The sequence below is a fragment of the Moschus berezovskii genome, chromosome 2 (assembly GCF_049115385.1).
Source record: "Moschus berezovskii isolate FMDL1 chromosome 2, NW_MosBer_1.0, whole genome shotgun sequence".
Classification (NCBI taxonomy): domain Eukaryota; kingdom Metazoa; phylum Chordata; class Mammalia; order Artiodactyla; family Moschidae; genus Moschus; species Moschus berezovskii.
Genome location: NC_142461.1, coordinates 5,244,392 through 5,268,568, shown reverse-complemented (window position 1 = coordinate 5,268,568; position 24,177 = coordinate 5,244,392). Strand labels below are relative to the sequence as shown.

The following is a 24,177-nucleotide window of genomic DNA, read 5'->3' as shown; positions in this document are numbered from 1 at the left end:
TTCTTTTTTAAAATACTTACATTTTTTAACTTTATTCTTTCCTGCGCTGAGTCTTCTCAGTATGCTGTGCACGGACTTTCTCTACTCGTGACAAGTGGGGACTGCTCTCTAGTTGGGCGTGTGCAGGCTTCTGCTGGCGGCAGCTTCTCTTGCTGCCAAGCAGACTCTAGAGTGCACAGGCTCAGCAGCTGTGGCTCTTAGGATTCATTGCTCCTTGTCCTGTGGAATCTCCCTGGACCAGGGATGGAACCCATGTTGCCTGCATTGGCGGGAGGATTCTTACCCACTGGAACGCCAGGGAAGTCCAGTAGGAGTTCTTCATGTATTAGGAGGTTATTTCTGTGACATGAGTTGTAAACTTTTTAACTGTATTATTGTCTCTTTCTGTTTCCTCTTGTGGCTGTGGCACGTGGAACTTCCCTGACCAGGGGTTGAACCCATGCCTCCTGCAGTGGGAGCACAGAGTCTTAACCACTGGACCACCAGACAAGTGCCTATACCATTGTCTTTTGACTTATGGATTGGTTTGCCATGCAAAAAGTTTTTATGAGATTAAATTAATGGGTCTTCTGTGACTTCTAGGGAGGCCTGGCGTGCTGTGATTCGTGGGGTCGTGGAGAGTCGGACACAACTGAGTGACTGAACTGAACTGAAATGTTGAGTCATTGACTCAATCCTTTTTCATACCAGTGTTTAAAAGAAATTTGCTGATTTTTAAAATGTCATTGTGGTTTTAATTAATGTTTAAATCTTTGGTCCACTTGGAATTTGTACTGAAGTGATACTGTGAATGAATCCAACTGTATCTTTTTGCAGGCAGCTGCCTGGTTGCCCCATCCCTGTTTATTGAAGGTTATGTCTCTAATCCAGTGATGTGGATACCTTTGTTGCGTGCTAAGTTACCGTGTGTTTGGGGCTTACATTGTTTATTACATTGTTTTAGTTGGGGTTCTTCCTGACTCAGTATCTTGTATAGGACTTAATCTTTCCTGATTGTTCTTTTTAGGAGTTGTTTTGGCTTTTAAATTTGTGTTCTGTTCTATAATTTGTCTGCTTGATTTAATTAAAAAAAACTTCTAATTTTTTTTTTTTTGGACAATTTATAATCTATGAAGATGTACATGAAGATGTTTACTCCATGGCTGAGTTTGAGAAGTATATCATAAAATGCTTTAAAAAAAAAAAAGAAAACCAAGCAGGAGTGAGTAGATTAAGTTTGGGGTTTTTTTTTTTTTTTTTCAGTTTGAAATTGGGCTGGTGAAAGGAGGAGGGACTCCCTAGGGGTCTGGTGGGGTGCCCTCTGGTGACCTTTGAAAGGCTGCTTGGGCACTGAGCTGTGTTCTCTTTGTTTTCTTTTCTAGTAGAGGACTTACTAATACTGTTCTAATAGTTACTTTGCTTTGGGGAGTTTTTTAAACTTGCCTTCCGTGTTTGCGCAGTCTTGTCCGACTCTTTGCGTCCCTATGGATTGTGGCCCCCCAGGCTCCTCTGTCTGTGGGATTCCCAGGCAAGAATACTGGAGTGGGTTGCCATGCCTTTCTCCAGGGGCTCTTCCTGACCCAGGGATTGAACCTGTATCTCTTATGTCTCCTACATTGGCCGGTAGGTTCTTTACCACTAGCGCCACCTGGGAAGCCAGCACCAGCCTTGAAAAATTGTAAACGTTTAGATGAAGGATAAGAGAAGCCTTTTTGGTGTCAAATGATCTAACCTTGGGACTCTTTCTCATGAAAAAGAGCAACCACAGGCCTGGGAAACCTGCTTCGGGACAGCGGCTGACTGTGTGAACGAGGCTTCGCTAGGATCCTCGTCTGTCCTCTTTGCCTCGTGTTTACTTTCTCTTGTGGCCTTTTGGTTAGCACTCAGAATTTCATATAAAATCCGGTTGTTAGGTGAATGTAGACTTAATGCATTTCCAGATGTGAATGTTCTGAAAGCACTCGTTGCCCCTGGTTCCCATCCTTCCTTTAATGAGTATTTCCCCTCTCCACAAGAATACTCAGTGACGACTGCTGCTGACTTGAACTCGGCGTCAGCCGTTACCTTACGAGTCAGGCCTTCGTTTCCCATCTCTCAGTTACAGCATCTATGTTTCTCTGTTTCACTGCCGCTCCCCGCCAAGAGCCAAGATTTAGACTTTGAAAATTTCCCATTTAAAAAAAAATTTAGAAGCTTAAAATTTAGTAAAAATAGGAGGAGCTTGGTGAGATTGGCAGTGATTGGAAAAGCAAAACTTGTGAAATCCTCAGATGATTCTGATAAGCCACTTTGCTTGAGAAGCGTAACTGGAGAACCTTTTTTATTTTTTTGTCAAATGGCTGGTAATGCCTTGGTCTTCTTCTTTTCATTTTTTTTCCTGTTGAGCTTTTTATTTTGGGGCATGACTGATTTACAGTTCTCTGATAGTTCCAGGTGAACAGCAAAGGGACTTAATCATACTTACACACGTATCCATTTAGAGGATCTTTCTAAAGTTCCAGTCCCGTTCATTTTCCTCGTCAAATTGTGTGTATTGGCTCCTTGTTGCTTCTGGAATAAAGTCCGAGCTCTTGCCATGCATAGTGTTTGAGGGCTTCTGTGATCTGCTCCAGCCGCTACTTCTCTGCAGCCTCACGGGCTTTCCCAGCCCCCTCTCCCCAAAGCCTCCAGCTGTGATGACCGGCATCTGCAGGAAGATTAACTTGGAAGCCTCCGTGGGGTTTGCCTCTAGCCTCTCTCCGTAGGCTCTCCTCGGCCTGGAAGGCTCTTTGGTTCTCCTCTCACATGTAGTGGGTTCCTGTGTGCCCTTGGAGACCCCCAGCTTGGCAGCAGCCGCCTCCTGTGAGGTTCCTGCTGAGCGTCCTGTGCTTAATGCCAGCACAGCGCTTACTATGAAGCTGTGTTTCTACCTTTCTGTCACATCGTGAGTTGCGAGCGCTTCTTTGCTGCCTGGGACTTTGTCTTTTATTTTGGTGTATCCTCAGGTCCTGTAATTCTTACCCGAGCATATCGACTTGACAGCGTGTGTGAACCTGTAGAGTCTAGTTTCTTTTAGGAGATGATAGAGTGCCATTGTTGACTTTCCCTTAGTGCACTGTGACATATTTTGTGGAAAACTGATGCTGGTAATATTGACTGATAGCAACTTGAAACGGTCCCTGCAGCAGCACCCTGAGCACAGATCGCCCAGACTGATCACAACCACTCCCTCTTATCCAGCACCACTTCTGCCCTTGTTTTTCATCATCTTCTCCTTCTGGCTAAAGGCAGAAAGGGCAGAAGAGTCTTACTGTCTCATGTACTTAAGTGTGGGCTTCTAAGGGGATCCAAATTAAAAAAAAGATTAGAAAATTTTAGTGTTCACCTAATCCCATCCCCCTTGTTTTATAAATGAGGAAATGGGGACTTTTTTCTCTGAGCAGAATCATGGCAGGGGGTTGGTTTTGTCTTCTTTCGACTAGCACATAGGACAAGAGGAGCCAGGGAATGTTGAGTCAGCCCCCAAAGTTCTGGAAAGGGCTTGAAGTTAGGCAGTGACCTGCTGTAGCCTCTCCCCTTGCCCACCTGTCAAAAGATGGGGAGGCGTCTGAATTCCTCCTTCCTTGTTGACATCTGGAGAGAGACTGGTTTGTGATTATGAAGCAAAATGATAGAGGGATAAGACTGTTCTTGGTTAGAGGGGACTGGTTTGGAAGGGAGTTCCTGGACCTAACTAATCCTAAGCAACCACCATTCTGGTAAGAGTGGCGACATTCACAGTTAGAGACGATTTGAAATTTTCCAGGACAATTCAGTTAGTGGTTATTATTGGAACCATTTCAGTAATATCCGTCTGACCTGTTCTCTGCATGTGTGTGTATGTACACACAGACGCAAATCACTTTCCAGACTCTGGTGCTGCATTAGGAAAAGCTTTAGTGTGTTTAGGGGTCTTCCCCAGAAGCAGGAGAGTTGGCTTGTTGCCGTTCTTCATTGATTTCTCCCTGGGCTGGGTGTGAAACGCAGCCAAAGAGCCAAGAAACTAAAAGGTGTTGAGGGAGACAAACACAGCGATAATAACTAAGTGATCACGCAGAGAGGAAGATCCCCATCCTCCACTCCCATCCAGATAATAAATTTTCTTTGAACTGCACAGCAACTGTGTGTTCATTGACTATTGATTTCTGTCCACTGTGCTGGAAGGTGTACTTCTAAATGACAGACTGTTGGAGATCTGTGAAAACAGAACCAAAACTACCAGTCTTAACCTGTGGTGAGTGTAGAAGGAGGTTAAATCATTTGTACCCCTAGATTCTTAGCCTACTGTTTTTTTTTGTTTTCTACCACTTTTGTTTTTTAATTATATAGCTCAACTTTTCTTACTTTTTAAACTTTTTATTTTGTATTGGGATATAGCCGATTAAAAATATTGTGATAGTTTCAGGTAGACAGCAAAGGGATACATATACATGTGAACATTCAACCATATATAAGCAATGTGTCCATTCTTCTCCAAACTCCCCTCCCGTCTAGGCTTGCCACATAACATTGAGGAGAGTTCCCTGTGCTGAACAGTAGATCCTTGGTTATCCGTTTTGACTCTCGCAGTCTGTGCACGTCTATCCCAGACTCCCTAACTATCCCTCACAGACAGTTCAACTTGTGAGAAATTGTTTCCTTTTTTTACAGTTTTGGACATCACTACAGATGTCTCCTTTTCCTTCTTGCTTGCACCTTCTAATCTGTGCCCAAGTCCTGTTGATTTCTTAGCATTCAGTTCAGTTCAGTCGCTCAGTCGTGTCCGACTCTCCGCGACCCCATGCTTCAATTCAGCTTTCTTCCCTTGCTTGCATTGCCACCAAATAGGTTTAGGACTTCATTTCTCACCAGGAAAATCGTTGTGTCTCTCTGTTCAGCTTCAGTCCATCATTTACGTTGCTGCCAAAGTGTTTATTGGCCTAAAACCACAGCAGGTGATGTCCCAGTTGCTTAGGGTATCAGACCAAACATTTGGGGAACCTGCCCTCTGCCTACTCCCGCAACCACTTGGTGTTCTTGTATCCATAACCCCAGGAAGAAAGTAGCTGTTAGAATTCTTCATTTTGTTTCATTGCCACAGTGTCAGACATTCTGTGGACATGTGCCTAAAAGTATTGAAACAAAATGTTGGTGTCATTTAACATTTTGAGATACTTTCTCATGTTTTCCCAAAAGTGACTCTCAACTTTACCCTGATTCATCACCAGTTTTTTTTTTCTAATTCTGTAAGTGAAAACATTTTTCATGGCTGTTTTAAGTTTGCATTTTTCCAGAACTGAGATGTTTCTGTGTTTGTTAACTGGTCTTATAGGAAAGCTTAGCTCTTTTTAAGATTTGGGAGTTCCCTGGTGGTCCAGTGGTTAGGACTCATTTGTACTGCTGTGCCCTAGATTCAATCCCTGGTGGAGGAACTAAGATCCTGCAAGCTGCGTGATGTGCTTACTTAAAAAAAAGAACTAGAGGGTCTGTCAGACTGAAATGGATCATTGGCTCTTGAAGTTAATAACAGAAAAAGCTTTATTTAGTTAGTCTGTATTTGTTAGCGCTTCTAGATACAGGTGATGGAAACTTGAAACTAACCTCGTGTAAGGGAAGTGCCTCAGTTAAATCTAAGGAGGTGTTTGTTTTAATTCAGGCAAGATTTGAACAAATAAATCAATGCTATGGCAGAACAAAGCTGGTGGAGGTAATGGAATTCCAGCTGAGTTAATATCCTAAAAGATGATGTTAAATGCTGCACTCAATATGCCAGCAAATTTGGAAAACTCAGCAGTGGCCACAGGACTGGAAAAGGTCAGCTTTCATTCCAATCCCAAAGAAAGGCAATGCCAAAGAACTACTGTACAATTGCGCTCCTTTCACTTGCTGGCAAGGTAGTGCTCAAAATCCTTCAAGTTAGGCTTCAACAGTTTGTAAACCGAGTACTTCCGGATGTACAAGCTGGATTTAGAAAAGGCAGAGGAACCAGAGCTTAGATTGCTAGCATCTGCTGGATCATAGAAAAAGCAAGAAAAACGTCTACTTCTGCTTCATTGACTGTGCTAAAGCCTTTGACTGTGTGGATCACAATAAACTGTGGAAAATTCTGAAAGAGATGGGAATACCAAACCACCTTACCTGCCGCCTGAGAAATCTGTATGCAGGTCAAGAAGCAACACTTAGAACCGGACATGGAACAACAGACTGGTTCCAGATTGGGAAAGAAGTACGTCAAGGTTGCGTATTGTCACCCTGCTTATTTAACTTATATGCAGAGTACATCATGAGGAACGCTGGGCTGGATGAAGCACAAGCTGGAATCCAGGTTGCCAGGAGAAATATCAGTAACCTCAGATATGCAGATGACACCACCTTTATGGCAGAAAGTAAAGAAGAACTAAAGAGCCTCGTGATGAAAGTGAAAGAGGAGAGTGAAAAAGCTAGCTTAAAACTCAACATTCAAAAAACTAAGATGATGCCAGGTCCATCACTTCATGGCAGATAGGTGGGGGGAAAAGGGAAACAGTGACAGACTTTTATTTTCTTGTGTTCCGAAATCACTGCAGACGGTGACTGTAACCGTGAAATTTATTTTATTTTATTTTTTTCAACTGAAAAACAACATTTTTAATCAATTCAGTATGAGTCTGGAAGTTAGGGTTAGGACTATAATGTTTCTATACTCCAAGAATTACAATATGCTTTTTCTCTTTAACAAAAAGCAATAAATAAATTAATTTATTAAATAAATAAATATAAATAAATAAATTTCATGTAACCATGAAATTTAAAGACACTTGGCCCTTGGAGAAAAAGCTATGACCAACCTAGACAGCATATTAAAAAGCAGACCTATTACTTTCCTGACAAAGGTCTGTCTAGTCAAAGCTGTGGTTTTTCCAGTAATCATGTATGGATGTGAGAGTTGGACCATAGAGAAGGCTGAACACTGAAGAACTGATGCTTTCAAACTCTGGAGCTAGAGGAAACATCTTGAGAATCCCTTGGACTGCAAGGAGATCAAACCATTCAATCCTGAAGGAAATCAACCCTGAATATTCATTGGAAGGGCTGATGCTGAAGCTGAAGCTCCAATACTTTGGCCACCTGATGTGAAGAGCTGACTCATTGGAAAAGACCCTGATGCTGGGAAAGGCCAAAGGCAAGAGGAGAAGGGGACGACAAGATGAGATGGTTGGATGGTATCACTGACTCAGTGTTCGTGAGTTTGAGCAAACTCTAGGAGATGGTAAAGGACAGGGAAGCCTGACTTGCTGCTGTCGATGGGGTTGCCAAGAGTCTGGCATAACTTAGAACAGCAGTAAAGGGCAGGGAAACACTTGGCTAAAGAGCTAAGGAGCGATTTGGGAACCTCTTTTACCTATTTCTCATGTAAATCAGCATGTTGATTTCCTTCTTAATGTTGGGACAGCTAAGCTTCCAAAGTCCCAGGCATCCTATAAGGCCTGCCACTGAAGAGGGATTGTTTTGTTTTCTTCCCTTCTCTCAGCTCTTCTTTTAAATATTATGTGAGGTTGTTTTTCGGTTCTGAATGGGAGCTGCGTCTCAGCAGCTCTTGTTAGAACCAGAGGAATGGAGGAACAGTTAGCTCCAAATTTAAAAAACAAAAAGGAAGGTGGGGGAAGTGAAGAAACTAGGTACATAGAGTAATAGGCACACACCACACGAAACAAAACCTAGTCTTGAAGCCAGCTGCTGCTGTATCACTTCAGTCGTGACCGACTCTGTGTGACCCCATAGACAGAAGCCCACCAGGGTCCCCCGTCCCTGGGATTCTCCAGGCAAGAACACTGGAGTGGGTTGCCATTGCCTTCTCCGTGAAGCCAGCTACGGGTAAGGAAATGAGATAGTAGAGTGGGAAAGAGCCAGGGGAGAAGCAGAGAGACTGCTCTTCATGCTTCGTTTCTGTGATTCTGTCCTCCCTGATGCCCCTGTAGGCTTAAAAAGAAGGATTTCTGGGAAGAAGAATGACTGTATAGTTATAAGACGAGTGGCATTACTCCACCTAGGTTAAATCAGACCTGCTTGTGACCTTGGAAATTTTTATGTTTAAGCCAGCATTAGCAAATCCAGATGCTTTCTAGGATCCTCGTAAGTTAGAAAATCTGAGTCAACTGGCTTGGGTATTTACACATCCAACATGTAAACCTGTGTGCCTCTGTCACACATGTGTCTCAGGCTCCTTAATCTGTCTCCTATACTCCAATAAAAAGAAGAGTGAGCTATTTTTCTCCTGTAAGAAAATTATACAGACAGGATGATAGATGATGCTTGATACCCGTGCTGCTTCTGCGCAGGCTTCGTGTGTCCGACTCTTGCGACCCCGTGAACAGTAGCCTGCCACACTTCTCTGTCCATGGGATGTTTCAGGCAAGAATACTGGAGTGGGTTGCAATTTCCTCCTCCGGGGGATCTTCCCAACCCAGGGATCGAACCAGCATTTGCCTGCTTATCTTTCTGTCCTTTTGTACAGTTCATGAGGTTCTCGTGGCAAGTACACTGGGGTGGTGTGCCATTCCCTCCTCCAGTGGATCACATTTTGTCAGAACTCTCTGCTGTTACCCGCCCGTCTTAGGTGACCCTACATGGCGTGGCTCATACCGTCATGGAGTTACACAAGCCCCTGCACCACAACAAGGCCGTTATCCATGAAGGGGATGTGCTAACCATCAGACAGTTGAACTCATCTCCCATGCTAGTAAGATCACGCTTAAAATGTTGCGTGCTAGGCTTCAGCATTATGCAAACCAAGAACTTCCAGATGTCCAAGCTGGCTTTAGAAAACAAAGAGGAACCAGAGGTCAAATCTCCAACATTCACCGGATCACAGAGAAAGCTAGGGAATTTCAGGAAAGCATATACCTCTGTTTCATTGACTACTCCAAAGCCTTTGACTATGTGGATCATAATAAACTGTGTAAAGCTCTTGGAAATGGGAATACCAGACCACTTACCCATCTCCTAAGAAATCTGTTTGCGTGGAGGTCAAGAAGGAACAGTCAGAACCCTGTATGGAACAGCTGGTTGGTTCAAGGTTGAAAAAGGAGTATGACAGGGCTGACTGCTGTCACCCTGTTTGTTTAACCTGTACGCTGGGCACATCATGAGAAATGCCTGGGTGGATGAGTTACAAGCTGGAATCAAGATAGGCGGGAGAAACATCAACAACATCAGATACGTGGATGATACCACTCTAATGGCAGAAAGTGAAGAGGAACTAAAGAGCCTCTTGATGGGGGTGAAGGAGGAGTGTGAAAGAGCCGGCTTAAAACTAAACACTAAACTAAGATCGTGGCATCCAGGCCTTGTTACTTCATGGCAAATAGAGGGGGAAATGTGTAAGTAGTGACAGATTTCCTTTTCTTGGGCTCTACAATCACTGTGGATGGTGACCACAGCCATGAACTCAGAAGACGTTTGCTTCTTGGCAGGAAAGCTATGACAGACTTAGTGTGTTGAAAATCTGAGATGTTACTCTGCCAACAAAGATCCATATACTCAAGGCTGTGGTCTTCCCAGTGGTCACGTTCGGTTGTGAGAGCTCCACCGTAAAGAAGGTGGAGCACCAAAGATTTGATACTTTTGAACTGTGGTGTTGGAGAAGACTCCTGAGAGTCCCTTGAAGAGCAAGGAGATCACACCAGTCCATCTTGGGAAATCAACCTGAATACTCATTGGAAGGACTGATGCTGAAGCTGAAACTCCAGTGTTTTGGTCATCCGATGGGAACAGCTGACTCATTGGAAAAGTCCCTGATGCTGGGGAAGACTGAGGGCAGGAGGAAAAGAGGACATCAGAGGATGAGACGGCTGGACGGCATCACCGATGTGATAGACCTGAACTTGGGCAAACTTCTGAAGATGGTGAGGGACAGAGAGACCTGGTGTGCTGCAGTGCATGGGGTCGGAAAAAGGCAGACACAACTGCGTGAAGAGCAGCAACTGCCTGCATACCTGCAGTCTGCAGCTGATGGGGATAGAAGGAGCCTGGGGGCACTGGAGACTGACGGGGAGAGGTTTTCTTCCACAGGGGGTTTCATCTCGCCGTCTGTACTTGGCATCTGCTGTGCTGCTTGTTTCAGCTCAGTCGCTCAGTCGTGTCCGACTCTCTGCGACCCCATGGACTGCAGCACGCCAGGCTTCCTTGTCCATCACCAACGCCCGGAGTATACTTCAAACTCATGTCCGTTGAGTTGGTGATGCCATCCAACCAACTCATCCTCTGTCGTCCCTTTCTGCTCCCACCTTCAATCTTTCCCAGCATCAGGGTCTTTTCCAATGAGTCAGCTCTTCGCATCAGGTGGCCAAAGTATTGGAGCTTCAGCTTCAGCATCAGTCCTTCCAATGAATATTCAGGACTGATTTCCTTTAGGATGGACTGGTCGGATCTCCTTGCAGTCCAAGGGACTCTCAAGAGTCTTCTCCAACACCACAGTTCAAAAGCATCAATTCTTCGTCGCTCAGCTTTCTTTATAGTCCAACTCTCACATCCGTACATGAATACTGGAAAAACCATAGCTTTGACTAGATGGATCTTTGTTGGCAAAGTAATGTCTCTGCTTTTTAATATGCTGTCTAGATTGGTCATAGGCCTTCTTCCAAGGAGCAAGCATCTTTTAATTTCATGGTTGCAGTCACCATCTGCAGTGAGATGCAGTGAATTCCTGTATTACGGAACAGATTGTAATCCAGTCATTTGGTTGCTCAAGTTGTTCCAGATTTGGGCACTGGGAGCCCCATCCAAGCTCTTCCTTTTAGCATGTCCCCCTCACTCTTTGAGTACATCCTTACTTAGGGGGCACTGCAATATGTCCATGTATATCTTGTGCTTTCCCTGCCCAGCCTTCAAATTGAGCATTTCTCCCAGGAGCCCTGGGTTCTTCCATTGGGGAATATTCAGAAGTTAAGATCTGGTTGCTGGCTGTGTTCATGTTATTGCTCTTAGTTCTTCAGCTGACAAAAAAGCTGTCTAGTTTAGGCTGCCCAATTAAATCCAAATTACCGATAAACAACAAATACTTTTAAAAATATCGATATATAATTTATCTGAATTCAAATAACTACTGTCTTGTATTTTTGTATCTTGCATCACTAATCTGCCTGTTCTTACGTATTAGGACCCATAAGGATTTAGATTTAAACCTATTATTCCTAATAAAAACTGTAGGGTTTATTTTATTCTTCCTCTCATTTGTAACTTTTCTCTCTGAAACTTGATTCCCTTCATCCTCAGTGTATATTTACTTGTTTGTTCAATTGCAGAGTGCATAGGAAGTTTCAGGTTTGTTAAGCGGTGTGTCTTTAAAAAGGGCTGTTCATTGTTTCTTCCCTTGGTCCTGATCCTGACACTGCTAAGTGAACTTGCTGATGACTCGGGTTCAGGGTGGTGGGTTAGGGCCCCATCTTCTTCCTCTCAGTGTGTGTTACTCAGCGGAAATACGTTACTGTTTGTGCTGACCTTAGAGTTCCTGCCACCCTTACTGATTTGTGTGTAACATTCACATGGCCCCCAAGATTCAGCAATGTATGGAGCGATGCGTTCAGGAAAGGGTCACACACCTCTTTTTTTTTTTTTTTTTTCATCTTAATTCCCCTCATGCTCTTTAGGTAACCACTTTCACTAGTGTCTGATTTATCCTTTTTGTGTTTTTTTAAATACTATTATTTTTTAAATTGAGGTATAGTTGATATAAAATGTTGTGTTGATTATTGCTGTACAACAGAGTGATTCAGTTATGCATTTGTGTTTACTTTTGTGTTCCAGTGAGCAGATACATGCATGTTTTATTTCTAAAACACTAAAGAATAGCACGCTGTAGGTAACTCTTTTGCAGTTCGCTCTTTGCTCACTGTGGGACCCTAGAAACCCTGAGTTGTTTCATGGAGACTGTCATGTGTTTTTGCTGTCACAGTTGTGTGGCGCTCTGCCGTGTGGATGTACCATATGGCCTGTGTTTTGGTCGGTTAAAAACAATGTTGTGATGAATAACCTGGTGCACGTGTTTCTGCACTGTTGGAGATGCATCTTCACGGTGAATTCGTAGAAATGAAATGGATAGGACAGTAAGTGGGTATGTATTTAGCGCATTTGTTAGCAATTGTGAAATTCCCCTCTCATTCTCAGAGTAAATGGATTCTCTTTCCTCAGAGCCTCACAAACCAGATGTGATACTATGCTTTTTCCATTTTGCTAATCTAATAGATGAGAAATAGAATTTTTTTTAAATAGTATCATTATAGTTTTTTTTCTTTTTCAAATTATATAGTTTTAATTTGCATGTTTCTTACCATGAAACTGTGGTATTTTTTAATTATACAATTTTTTTTCATAGACGAAACTGCAAAGGAAATCCAAATTGCTTGGTTGGGATTGGTGAACACATTTGGTTAGGAGAAATAGATGAAAATAGTTTTCATAACATTGATGACCCCAACTGTGAGAGGAGAAAAAAGGTAAGTCATCACTTTTTAAGAGATTTCCATATGGTATTCCTGTGTGCTTTGTTCTGTGCCCATGGTTAGAAACCATTACTGATTTCAGGTAACCTGCGCGGCTTTAAGATCAGTAGTGGAATTTCAGACTCTGAATCACTTGAGTTGGAGCAGTTCTTAATGATGTGCAGGTAGCTATGCAATACAGTATACTTTTAAGCATAGTTTTAGTTTAGTGCTGATTCTGTGTTTGCTTTAATGTAGCATGCTTTACTTAGAACAGAGCTCTTTTTAGTCTCTTTAAAGGAGGTGGTGAGTCCAGAGAACAAGCTCCCATAGTGATATGATTTGGCCTCCTTGGGCTTATATTTTTACATGTTATACAACAGATAATTTTACTCTTTTTGTAATATACATGAATCGTAAAGCCTGGCATTTACAATACAGTCACCCGTATAGGTATTTTCTCTCTTAAAAAGAATGATTCTTTGTGAGTTTTGGAATTCTCAGCCTTATCTTTGAAAAAATTTGTAACTACCTTCTTCTAGAGGCTTCCCAGGTGGCTCAGTGGTAAAGAATCCGCCTGCAATGCAGAAGTCATGGTTTGATCGCTGGGTTGGGAAGATTCCCTGGAGAAAGAAATGGCAATTCACTCCAGTATTCTTCCCTGGAAAAATCCAATGGACAGAGGAGCCTGGCAGGCTACAGTCCTTGGGGTCACAAAAGAGTCAGATACAACTCAGCGACTAAACAACAAACTTCCTCTTACCGCTCCCCCCACCCCCAATCTCTCAGATCTGTAGGATACAAAATAATTTATCTGAAAGTTTCACTTTGTCCTTCCCTTGAATGCTGACCTCTTAGGAAAAACCTATGTAACACATCTTCACACTGATGTTTCCTAGAGCTCACTGTTCTCCGAGTTAACAGGTTTAAGTGGCTGGAGAAGACTAGTGATGAGCTGTGGTGCTGTCCTGAGTCTTTTCCCACTCCTGTAGTCAGCCCACATGGGGCTTTCAAGACAACTATCCCTTAACCTTTCCCAAGAGAGGCTTATGGGATTGAGACAGTTTAACACATTTTAGATTAAATTTTAAAAGCATTTGGCATAATTTTTTTATTTTAAGAGACAGTTCATTTTATAACTAAATTTTTCGTATCTGTAGAACTCGTTTGTGGGCCTCACTAACCTTGGAGCCACTTGTTATGTCAACACTTTTCTCCAAGTGTGGTTTCTTAACCTGGAGCTTCGGCAGGCGCTCTACTTATGTCCAAGCACCTGTAGTGACTACATGATGGGAGATGGCATCCAAGAAGAAAAAGGTGAGTGGGGATGGGTGTGGGGAGGGCTCACTCCTGAGCTTATTGCCAGCCAGACTGCTTTGAGCCAACCATAGAGAGGAACCCTGAGCTACTGGTTTTCGCTGGAATACACTGTGATTGCAGTCCATTACATTCTAGTGCTTGATAGAGATCAGTCAATAAAACAGACAAGGTTACTCTTCTGCCTGGTCTGAGAGGCTTAATAAATACTTCAGTGTAACCACAGCCTTTTGTTTTGATTCTCAAATGGGCTGATTTACAAAATACCCTCTAAAATTAAGATTAAATTAACCAACCTTGGCAAAGCAAGCCACTAATAATGTGAGTACACTCGTTGCAAATTTAGAAACCAGTTTCAAACTGTTTCTAGTGGAATTATTTAGTTTTTTTCCTGCATAATATGTGGATTGTTATTCCTAATTAATATGTCTATTTAGAGGTATTTCTCTGAGATGATACAGTGTAAGACCTCCAAGTTGGGAACTTTTTTGACTCTCTGTAAATCCAGTACTATCATTTATGTGATCTGATTTGGGCTTGTGGCCCTCGCCTTTGACTCTGAAAGAGAAAAAATAGGATTCCTAAGCCCCACATCTTCCTTCTTGCTGCTCTTTAGACAACGGTAATAGTTTTGGTCCTTGTTAATAGTAATCTTTGCTTCAAAACAGTGCTTAAAAATTCTTAAGTTTGTTTCCCTAAAGCTATAGTTCTGAATATGTAAATCTAGATTAATGGTACAGAAGGTAAAGGATGAGTAGTGGAAAATGGATCCTTTTTAATTTTTAGCGTTGTTTTTGCTGAAATATAAATTTACCAATGAGAAATTTATATTGGTAAATATAAATTTGCCAATAACAAGTGGACACTAAATTTCTGTTTTGTAAAATAATGTACCACAGACTCCTTTGGGAATTGTGGTTTTAATATGAATTCGAAAGATGTGATTTTTTTTTTTATTTTCTAAGCACTTGTTATTGTTTAGTGCTTCAGTCATGTCCGACTCTTTACAACCCCATGGACTGCAGCACACCAGGCTCCCCGGTCCTTCACCATCTCTGAGTTTGCTCAGACTCATGTCCATCGAGTCAGTGATGCCATCCAACCGGCTCATCCTCTCTTGTCCCCTTGTTTTCTTGCCTTCGGTCTTTCCCAGCATCAGGGTCTTTTCCGGTGAGTTGACTCTCCTCATCAGATGGCCGGATGACCAGAGTGTTAGAGCTTCAGCATCAGTCCTTCCAATAAATATTCAGAATTGATTTCTTTTAGGACTGTCGGGTTTTTTTATTTTTAATTTCCTAACACTTTAATATTCCATAAACGTTCTTAGCCTTGTTCTCTGATAAGAGTGTGCATTTCCGGGTACTGTAAACAGATTAAGTGCTGTAGCGAGAAAGCTTTGGGTTGGAAATGATGGGACCTGAGTTCTAGTCCCAGCCCCACTCTTGTCTTATTTTGCAGATAGGAAAGCCAGGACAGGATAAGTATTTAAGATCTCAGGTAGGATATAACCTGTAAAATAAGACATTTGGCGTTGATATAGACTTACTTGAATAGCTTTTAATATCCTGTAAAGTCCCTGCACCGCCAGGAAGTAAGATTTTTATCTTTATTTTACAAATGAAATGTTGGCTTCCTTTTCACAATGGATGAGTCACAGTCAGTGGCAACAGGCCATTCAGACCAATCAGGAGACAGAAACTACACAAAGGCTTGAACAGAGAATTATTAACAGGAGATTAGAGTAATAGGGGAATTGGTTAGCAAGACACAGACATAGCAGATAGGGGAGCAACCAGCAACCCTAGGGCTGAAGAAGAACACAGAGGGAGGAGCGGCTGAGCCCCGCTGGCCAGCTTTGAGGTCCAGACCTCACTGGAGAAAGCGCTGCCCAGGCTCGCTTTTGTTGCTCAGTCGCTGAGGCGTGTCTGACTCTTCGCATCCCCATGGACTGCAGCACGCCGGGCTTCCTTGTCCTTCACTGTTTTCCAGAGTTTGCTCAAATTCATGTCCGTCGAGTCGGTGATGCCATCCAACATCTCGTCCTCCGTCGTCCCCTTCTCCTCCAGCCTTCAATTTTTCCCAGCATCAGGGTCTTTTCCAATCCAATGAGTCGGCTCTCGCATCACTGGATGGTCAAAAAGAAAGATACCTCAGTGGGTTTCTTTGCCCGAAACGGTCCTCAGGGAGTTACTGGGCCTTGGAATACCCTGCACAGAGTGTCCGGGTCATTCACAGGGCAGTCATTCAAGAGGAAGTACCCCACCAGAGGTATCCCACTGAAACTACTAGAGGAGTTGCTGTTTAATGAGTTAAGAGAGGGAGTTTGCTGGCCACTGCTGGCTAAGAGTGGGCAGAGCCTGACAAGATGCACAGCGGAGCCCTCCAGCGCCCTCTACTGACAAGAGTCAACCTTGCACTAGCTGGCAAAGGAGGAATCTTTGCAGAGCTCATCTTTGTTGGCACAGAGCAGGCAAAGAAGGGTAGATTTGGAGCTGAAAGTCAATTAATTGATAACGGCAGCACAGAAGGGAAAGCTCATATCTTTTAGGGCTCTTGATCCATGCTTCCTATTTGCACACCTTCCCCCAACTGATGACTTACCTGGTGGTTCAGATGGTAAAAGCATCTGGCTGCCATGCAGGAGACCTGGGTTCTAGACCTGGTTCGAGAAGATCCCCTGGAGAAGGAAATGGCAACCCACTCTAGCACTGTTGCCTAGAAAATCCCATGGACGGAGAAGCCTGGTAGGATACAATCCATGAGGTCACAAAGAGTCGGACACGACGGAGAGACTTCACTTTCTTTCCCCAACTCATTAAAATGCAAAACTAAATTTTAGGATTCTTAACAGTAAATTGTTCTGTTGTTCATTCAGATTCGAATCAATGTGCTTGAAGATATGTCATTTGCTCTGTGGCAAATTCCCATGAATGGGGGTTATATTAAAGTGTTTGGCAAACAGTAAATATGGTATACGGCTTTTATTGGATTGGAAGTTCTGGTGGGATTTGATGCTCTAGAAACTGTAGTCATGATCATTGTTGTTGTTGTGACGTGGGTAGGCCCTTGCCTTTAGGGGATATATATGGGCAGTTAAGGTTGCCTCATTACTTCCAAAAGATGTGGTTACTAATTTCTTTAAAGTTTAAAAAATGTAATAAAACACTAATTTAGTTTGGACATAAGGTTTTTTAATTATGTTCTCATGTGACAAGGTGTACATATGTTTTTTAAATAGCAGTTTTTAAAAAACAAACATTTCTTTAATAGATTATGAGCCTCAAACGATTTGTGAGCATCTCCAGTACTTATTTGCCTTGTTACAAAACAGTAACAGGCGATACATCGATCCGTCGGGATTTGTGAAAGCCTTGGGCTTAGACACAGGGCAGCAGCAGGTAAGAACCTTTCTTGTAATTATTTATCTTTTAATATAAAAAGCATTCTTTTTAATCATTATAGAAAGAAGTGAAGGAATTTTTTTAAATTAATTTTCCTCTGTTTTGAATTAGAGCATTTATTTACTGCTTAGCATATTACACATTATCCTTGATTCCATTTCTGAAAATTCATATGTGGGCACAAAACGGATTCAACATTGCTGTAGTCCTTTTTCAGAAATTTTAAGTTCTAAGTACAGACAGGTTCTGGGTTATTTTACTTACTACTGTTTGTAACAGAAATTGAAAAGCAAGGTATGGTTTGTTTTTTTTTAATTAACTCAAACCTGTATTATAGGATGCCCAAGAATTTTCAAAGCTCTTTATGTCTCTTTTGGAAGATACTTTGTCTAAACAAAAGAATCCCGATGTGAGGAACATTGTCCAACAACAGTTCTGTGGGGAATATGCTTATGTAACTGTGTAAGTGTGTTTCCACTTTTTCATGATACATTTTATTCTGAGGCGGTTGCTTATGTGTTTTCTAAGTTTGAATTCAGGTCCACGTTATGGCTTTAGTGGCTTATCATGGGACCCGAGATATTTATAGTGATATGTTTCTATGGGAACATGTAAACAACTGACTTGATAATTGCAGTTGATCCTATCCAGGTGTTGGAAACTGTGTGGTTGAGCTCTTGCTGTTTATTTTATGGCTGTGGTGTGAACGGACAAGAGTAAAATTGGAGCCTACTCAATACCAAAAGTAAAATAACTCTTGAACGTTTTCCTAATCATAAAATGCATGGCCTCATCCATCACTTTGTTTCCTTTTTTGAGTATACATAGTGTAGAAAATGTCAGTGAAAGAATTAAGGTAATGTTTTTTTCTGTGTCTTCAGGTTGTAGTACAGTAAAACCTTATTGCTTTCCCCACTCTGATCATAATGTTCTCACTCTGTTTTATTATAGCTGCAACCAGTGTGGCAGAGAATCTAAGCTTTTATCAAAATTTTATGAACTGGAGTTAAATATCCAAGGCCACAAGCAGTTAACAGATTGTATCTCAGAATTTTTGAAGGTATTCAGATTTTGGCATATATGTCATTTCTGCTCCTTAACAGTTAAATACTGTTCTGAATGTCTTTTTGATAAATTCATTATTTTAACTTTTTCTCCATATGAACTGTTTATGTAATGATTTAGAAGAAACTTTGTAAATTAAAAAGTACAGAAGCACCTTAACATAATTTTTAGCTGTTTCAGGTTATCTTTTATGTAGAATTATGTATGTATAAAAGCTTGTGTGATTGGGGTATAGTAGAATAAGAAAGTGTAAGCTGTGTTAACGTAAGGTTAATTCAGTTTTTCACTTAATGAGGAGCAGAAAGCGTTGAATGTAATTTTCACATCAAAATATAGCCCTCTTCAGCCCCTCCACTGCATGTTTCTCTCCGTGCACGTGTAGATCTACACAGAGACGAGGAAATGGTTCTCTGGTTCAGAGTGGGAAAGTTGCTAATCAGAAACCTTTGTAATCACATAGGAACAGACATATGGCACAGTAGATAAGCTTATTATATAGCTTCCTTTCTTAAAATATTTTTGTATTTTTCTTCCTTTTTTTTTTGGCACAACCATCAGCATGCTTGAAGTACTCATCTGTTGGATTCATTCAGCTAAATATTGACTGTTTACAGTCTTCAGGCAGTGTTTCAGCTGCTGGGAATAACCATCGCGAGGGAGGCAGACAAACATTTTTGCCTTTAAGAAAGCTTATAACATAGTGGTATGGGGAGCAACAAGGAACAATAATATAGAAGAAAAATATCTCATGTGCCAACTGTAATAAGTGCAGTGAAGAGAACTAAAGCAGGGCGTGGAGAATGTGGAAGGGTGACCAAAAGTGGAGCAGTGAGTTGTCCAAGAATTGGGGAGATGAAATACCAGGTTCAGAGCATAAGACAAGAACGTGTCTGCAGGTTTGAGGAGCAGCAAGGGGATTTCAAGTGTGGTTGAAATAAATAGACAAGGGGGAGATGATAGAAGGTGTCATAGTGGAGAGAACTAAGGGCCATATCCGAGAGGGCCTGGGTGACCTTTGTCAGAAGTCTGCGTGAAATACAGTGCCCGCAAGGGCTGTAAGCAGTGTAATCTGTTTCAACAGGAAAACCGAGTACTGTCTTGAGAAAAGGCTAACAGTGAGGCAAGGGCAGACAGAAGGAGTTGATGGTGACTTGGACCAAAGGTTAACTGAAGAGATGATAAGAAGTGTTCGGATTTTTCAAGTAGAGCTGAATAAATTTGCCGACTGGATATGGAGAAAAGCGGAGTTAAGGATTACTAAGGTTTTGTCCTCAAGAACTAGAAGAATGGAGTTGGCATGACTGAGATGTGAAGGAGGGTGGGAGGAGTAAGTTTGGGAGAGGAAATAGGAGTCTGCACTGGGCTTGTTAGATTTGATGGGGTTCAGGGTCAAAACATCAGGGCGTAGTAAAATCTCCAGGGGCATGAGAGCGGTGAAGCCCAGGACTGAACCCTGGGACACTGAAACATTAAGAGATGGGGACAGGGGAGCAGCTAGTCAGAGACGCTGAGGGGGATGCGTGAAGAAACAGGTGAGTGTCATCCTGTGCCAAGGAATGAAGTGGCAGTGCTAGTGTTGTGTCGCTGTATGGAAGTGTCATCCGTAGCAGAAGCTGACAAAGAGGCACCAAACACTTAAAAATAAACCACCATTCGCTCTAGCATTGAGGTTTTCGGCACTCTCAGTTTTGTGTCATGAATGCGGTTTAGTCATTTTAACTGTGTATGCATGTGAAATTTGTATATACAATTTCATATTTGGTACCCATAGGTATTTTCCACCCATTCTCACTGTTTTAAAATTAATTTTGCTGCATTAAAGTACATACGATTTCTTTTTTAAACCTATTTCCTTCAATTCCCAGAAATGGGATTATCAGGGAAAAAAGACCTAAAACCCAAGCATTTTTCAAATCATACGTTTCAGAAAGAAACATCAGTTTTAAATCATGGTATATCAAGTTAATAATATCATTGCTAATCTAACTTAATCTTATGTGTCCTTCAGTATTTATAATAACTTGATCTTGAGTAAAAACTGTTAGCTGAAGTGAAATTGTAATTTGCGTCAGAGTTTTGATCATTTAAAAAATCTTTTTTTTTTTTAATTTTAACTAATGTGCCTTATTCCTGGTCAGGAAGAAAAATTAGAAGGAGACAATCGATACTTTTGTGAAAACTGTCAAAGCAAACAGAATGCAACAAGGAAGATCCGACTCCTCAGTCTTCCTTGTACTCTGAACTTACAGCTAATGCGTTTCGTCTTTGACAGGTAAATACGTGCAGGTCGCAGTGTTTGGCTGCTCACTGTGGACTCATATGTACAGAGTTTACCATAGACAGATATGATAGTAAAATGCTTTTAATTTGAAACTTTTAGATTTTGGGATGAAAGTTATAGATGGAGCCTGTCACAATTAAGAACTAGAGAAGTAGAGAATCCTTATTTTTCTGTAAAATTACTTAAAACTGCAAAGGGAAAGCAGACATTTATGTATCAATTACCTTAATATTTTATATTATTGTATAAGAAGTTGAGTAAATTTTCTGTTCGCAACAGCGTAACCCCCATTCCCATGGAAGTAGATCTTTTATAATTAAAATCAGGCAAATTTTTTTTAACATGTGCATTTCTTCAGTATAGCTGGAACATGTGTGTTTTCTTTTGTATTAAAATTAAAATGTCTGGAAATGTGCTGTTTGGAATTAGCTCTTTAAATTCATACTTTTTAGCTTGTTGATTATTTATTGTCCAGTTGAAAGACATGTTTTAAGCGAGATTGTAAAAAGAAACCTACCTGGCTACTCCTCAGTTTATTTTATTTAAAGAAGCCAGTAGAACTTACACATTGTTTTATGATTGTTTTAAATATAATTATAATTAGCTTTCTTCTTGGTTAGGCAAACTGGACATAAGAAAAAGCTGAATACCTACATTGGCTTCTCAGAAATTTTGGATATGGAGCCATACGTGGAACACAAAGGTAATATTTTTACCAAGCAGTGATAATTATAATGCTCAGAGACTGTAACTTGTGATCCACTTGTGTTGAGTACAGAATAGGAGTTTACCACTAAATTTTATTTGCCAGTCTCTGAGAACAAAGGCGTTTTAGGTGAGTCGAGAGATTATTTTTATTTTCTGTGAGTAAGTACATAACAAGGATTAGATGGTTCATCGATATCTGTATAATTAAGGATGTAAAAGAATAAAGAATAAGCTGCTTTGCTATTCCTGAACTCACTCTTGTTGCCTTAGCCTCATTTCAGTTCAGTTCAGTCACTCGGTTGTGTCCGACTCTTTGCGACCCCATGGACTGCAGCATGCCAGGCCTCCCTGTTCATCACCAACTCCCGGAGCTTACTCAGACTCGTGTCCATTGAGTCAGTGATGCCATCCAACTGTCTCATCCCCTGTTGTCCCCTTCTCCTCCCACCTTCAGTCTTTCCCAGCATCAGTGTCTTTTCAGATGAGTCAGCTCTTCACATCAGGTGGCCAAAGTATTGGAGTTTCAGCTTCAACATCAGTCCTTCCAATGAATACCCAGGACTGATTTCCTTTAGGATGGACTTGTTGGATCTCCTTGCAGCCCAAGGGACTCTCAAGAGTCTTCTCCAACACCACAGTTCAAAAGCATCAATTCTTTGTCGCTCAGCTTTCTTTATAGTCCAACTCTCAGATCCATACATGACCACTGGAGAAGCCATATTCTTGACTAGATGGACCTTTGTTGGCAAAGTAAGCCTTTGTTAGCCGCATTTCTATATCTGTAATTCCTCATAAAATTAAGGGTCTCCACATTGCCTCCATTCATGGTTTTAAAAAACATTTTATCAGAAACATTAGATGGCCTAGTTGCAATATTTATGCTGTAATGCAATTACTTTCTTCTTTGGGTAATCGTCATCTTATTAAACAGGATGATCCTTGTTAGAGAAAAGAAGCATCTTGCCCTTTGTTCCTCTCCTGCCCTTACTGGATGGACCGTTTTACTTCTCTTTTAAGATTGACGTTAATGTTCATGAAATTTTTAATATAGGAATTATATCATAACCTGTCCCCATAAAAAGGTTCTGGTGGCAAGCCATAATCTAAGACTTTCAAAAGAAATGATTGGGGGGGGGGAGTGAAATTTAAGCCTTAAAATGCATGATACTCTCTAATCAGTATACTAGAGTTTAAAATTTATACCTGTGGGGTTTCCCTGGTGGTCCAGTGGTTAAGAGTCCACCTTGCAAAACAGGGGGCATCAGTTCGATCCCTGGTCTGGGAAGATCCCACATGCTGTGGAGCAGCTAAGCTCGTGCACCACAACTCCTGAAGCTCGTGCGCCCAGAGCTCACACTCCACAACAGGAGCGCCACTGCTATGAGAAGCCGGCACACCAAGAATAGCCCCCGCTCGCCACAGCCAGAGAAGGCCCGAGTGCCGCGACGGAGGCCCAGCCCCGCGCTACCCCCAGACCACATTCACAGCTGTGGAAGCAGGAGGCTGCCACACGCGGCGCTTCGTCACTGTTGTATTTGCCTGATTGAATACACTTAGCAGCAGGTCACTGTCTGTAGTAGTTTGCTGCCTGCCTCCTTTACATAGTCAGTTATTTGCAATTAGAGAAGCCTGGTTACTTAGTGGTTTCTTGGGGGGTAGGAATGTAGGAAATGTACAGATTATTCCTTTCCGTGTTTTTGTTTTTTTCCTTGCTCCTTGCAGGACCTTAGTTCCCTCACAGTGGATTCAGGAATTGAACTCTGGGCTACTGCAGTGAAAGCTCCGAATCCTAACCACTGGACTGCCAGGGAATTCCCAAATTATTCCTTTCCTTGACTCCAGTGTATGATTTTGAATAGTTCTTATCGTGATTAAATTTATTATATATTTGTCTAACTCATACTGTAAACAATGACGCTTCCACTTTCATATTCTTTTTATTTTTCCCGTATTCTTATTCCTATGTGTCTGCACACGTATATCCACACAAAGCAGAAAAGATAGATCTAAAAAGGTGATCTGTTTTTAAAAGGAGAATTTATTTTTTTAAAACAGTGAACCTGCAGATACATAGATGTGTAGACTGAAGGATTCTCATACCTTGCATATTTAGCAGCTTAGTGTCTTAACTCCTGCCATATTACTTGGGGATTTTAATATCCCTATAGACAACATTAAGTCTGAATAAAATTCACAGACTTTTGGAAGAAACCACTTAAATGTTGTTATCAAAATACTGAGACAGATTTGTAATACAGTAATAGAAGTGAAGTCAAAGTCGCTCAGTCAAGTCTGACTTTGCAACCCCATGGGCTGTATAGTCCATGGAACTCTCAAGGCCAGAATACTGGAGTGGGTAGCTTTTCCCTTTTTCAGGAGATTGTCCCAACCCTGGGATTGAATCCAGGTCTCCCACATTGCAGGCGGATTCTCTTGTGGCAGCTGAGCCACACGGGAAGCCCAAGAATATTGGAGTGGGTAGCCTTATCCCTTCTCCAGCGCATCTTCCTGACCCAGAAGTCAAACCAGGGTCTCCTGCATTGCAGGTGGATTCTTTACCAGCTGAGCTGCCAGGGAAGCCCTTTAAATGGGAATAGAGACACCAGACAAACATCAGTTCCTTTTCTGTTCTCATACCACACAAAAAAACTCAGAAGAAATAAATGATATTTTAAATTGTTTGCCTGAGAAACCCACAGCTTAAGAATTTTCATAAAGTTGGAATTTTAATTCTGTACTCTTTCTTTTTTTTAATGAATTGATAACTAAAATCTGGTTATCGCAAGTGATAATATGACAATAAAAACGTGTGTCTGTTGGTGACAGTCATAGTTACTGCTAATACTTCTGTGAGTCGTTGTCGTCATTAGTAATTTGAGAATACTGCTAAGCGCTGCTGTTGCAGACAGTCTTCAGCGCACCTGATGGTGACTTCTCTCCTGCAGTGATTTTGTCTTCCACCCTCCCTCAG

General features: G+C 41.6%; 1 protein-coding gene across 4 annotated transcripts in view; it reads left to right on the top strand.

Moving 5' to 3' along the window:
- USP48 (ubiquitin specific peptidase 48) overlaps positions 1-24,177 on the top strand; it is a 74,947-nt gene that overhangs the window by 9,061 nt on the left and 41,709 nt on the right. For all 4 annotated transcript variants that reach the window (XM_088843377.1, XM_088843379.1, XM_088843380.1 and 1 more), the window contains exons 2-8: positions 12,329-12,449; positions 13,595-13,751; positions 17,022-17,149; positions 17,490-17,614; positions 18,104-18,212; positions 20,356-20,489; positions 21,119-21,201. In XM_088843377.1, coding sequence (XP_088699503.1) covers positions 12,329-12,449; positions 13,595-13,751; positions 17,022-17,149; positions 17,490-17,614; positions 18,104-18,212; positions 20,356-20,489; positions 21,119-21,201 — 857 coding nt within the window. The remainder of the gene's footprint in view (positions 1-12,328; positions 12,450-13,594; positions 13,752-17,021; positions 17,150-17,489; positions 17,615-18,103; positions 18,213-20,355; positions 20,490-21,118; positions 21,202-24,177) is intronic.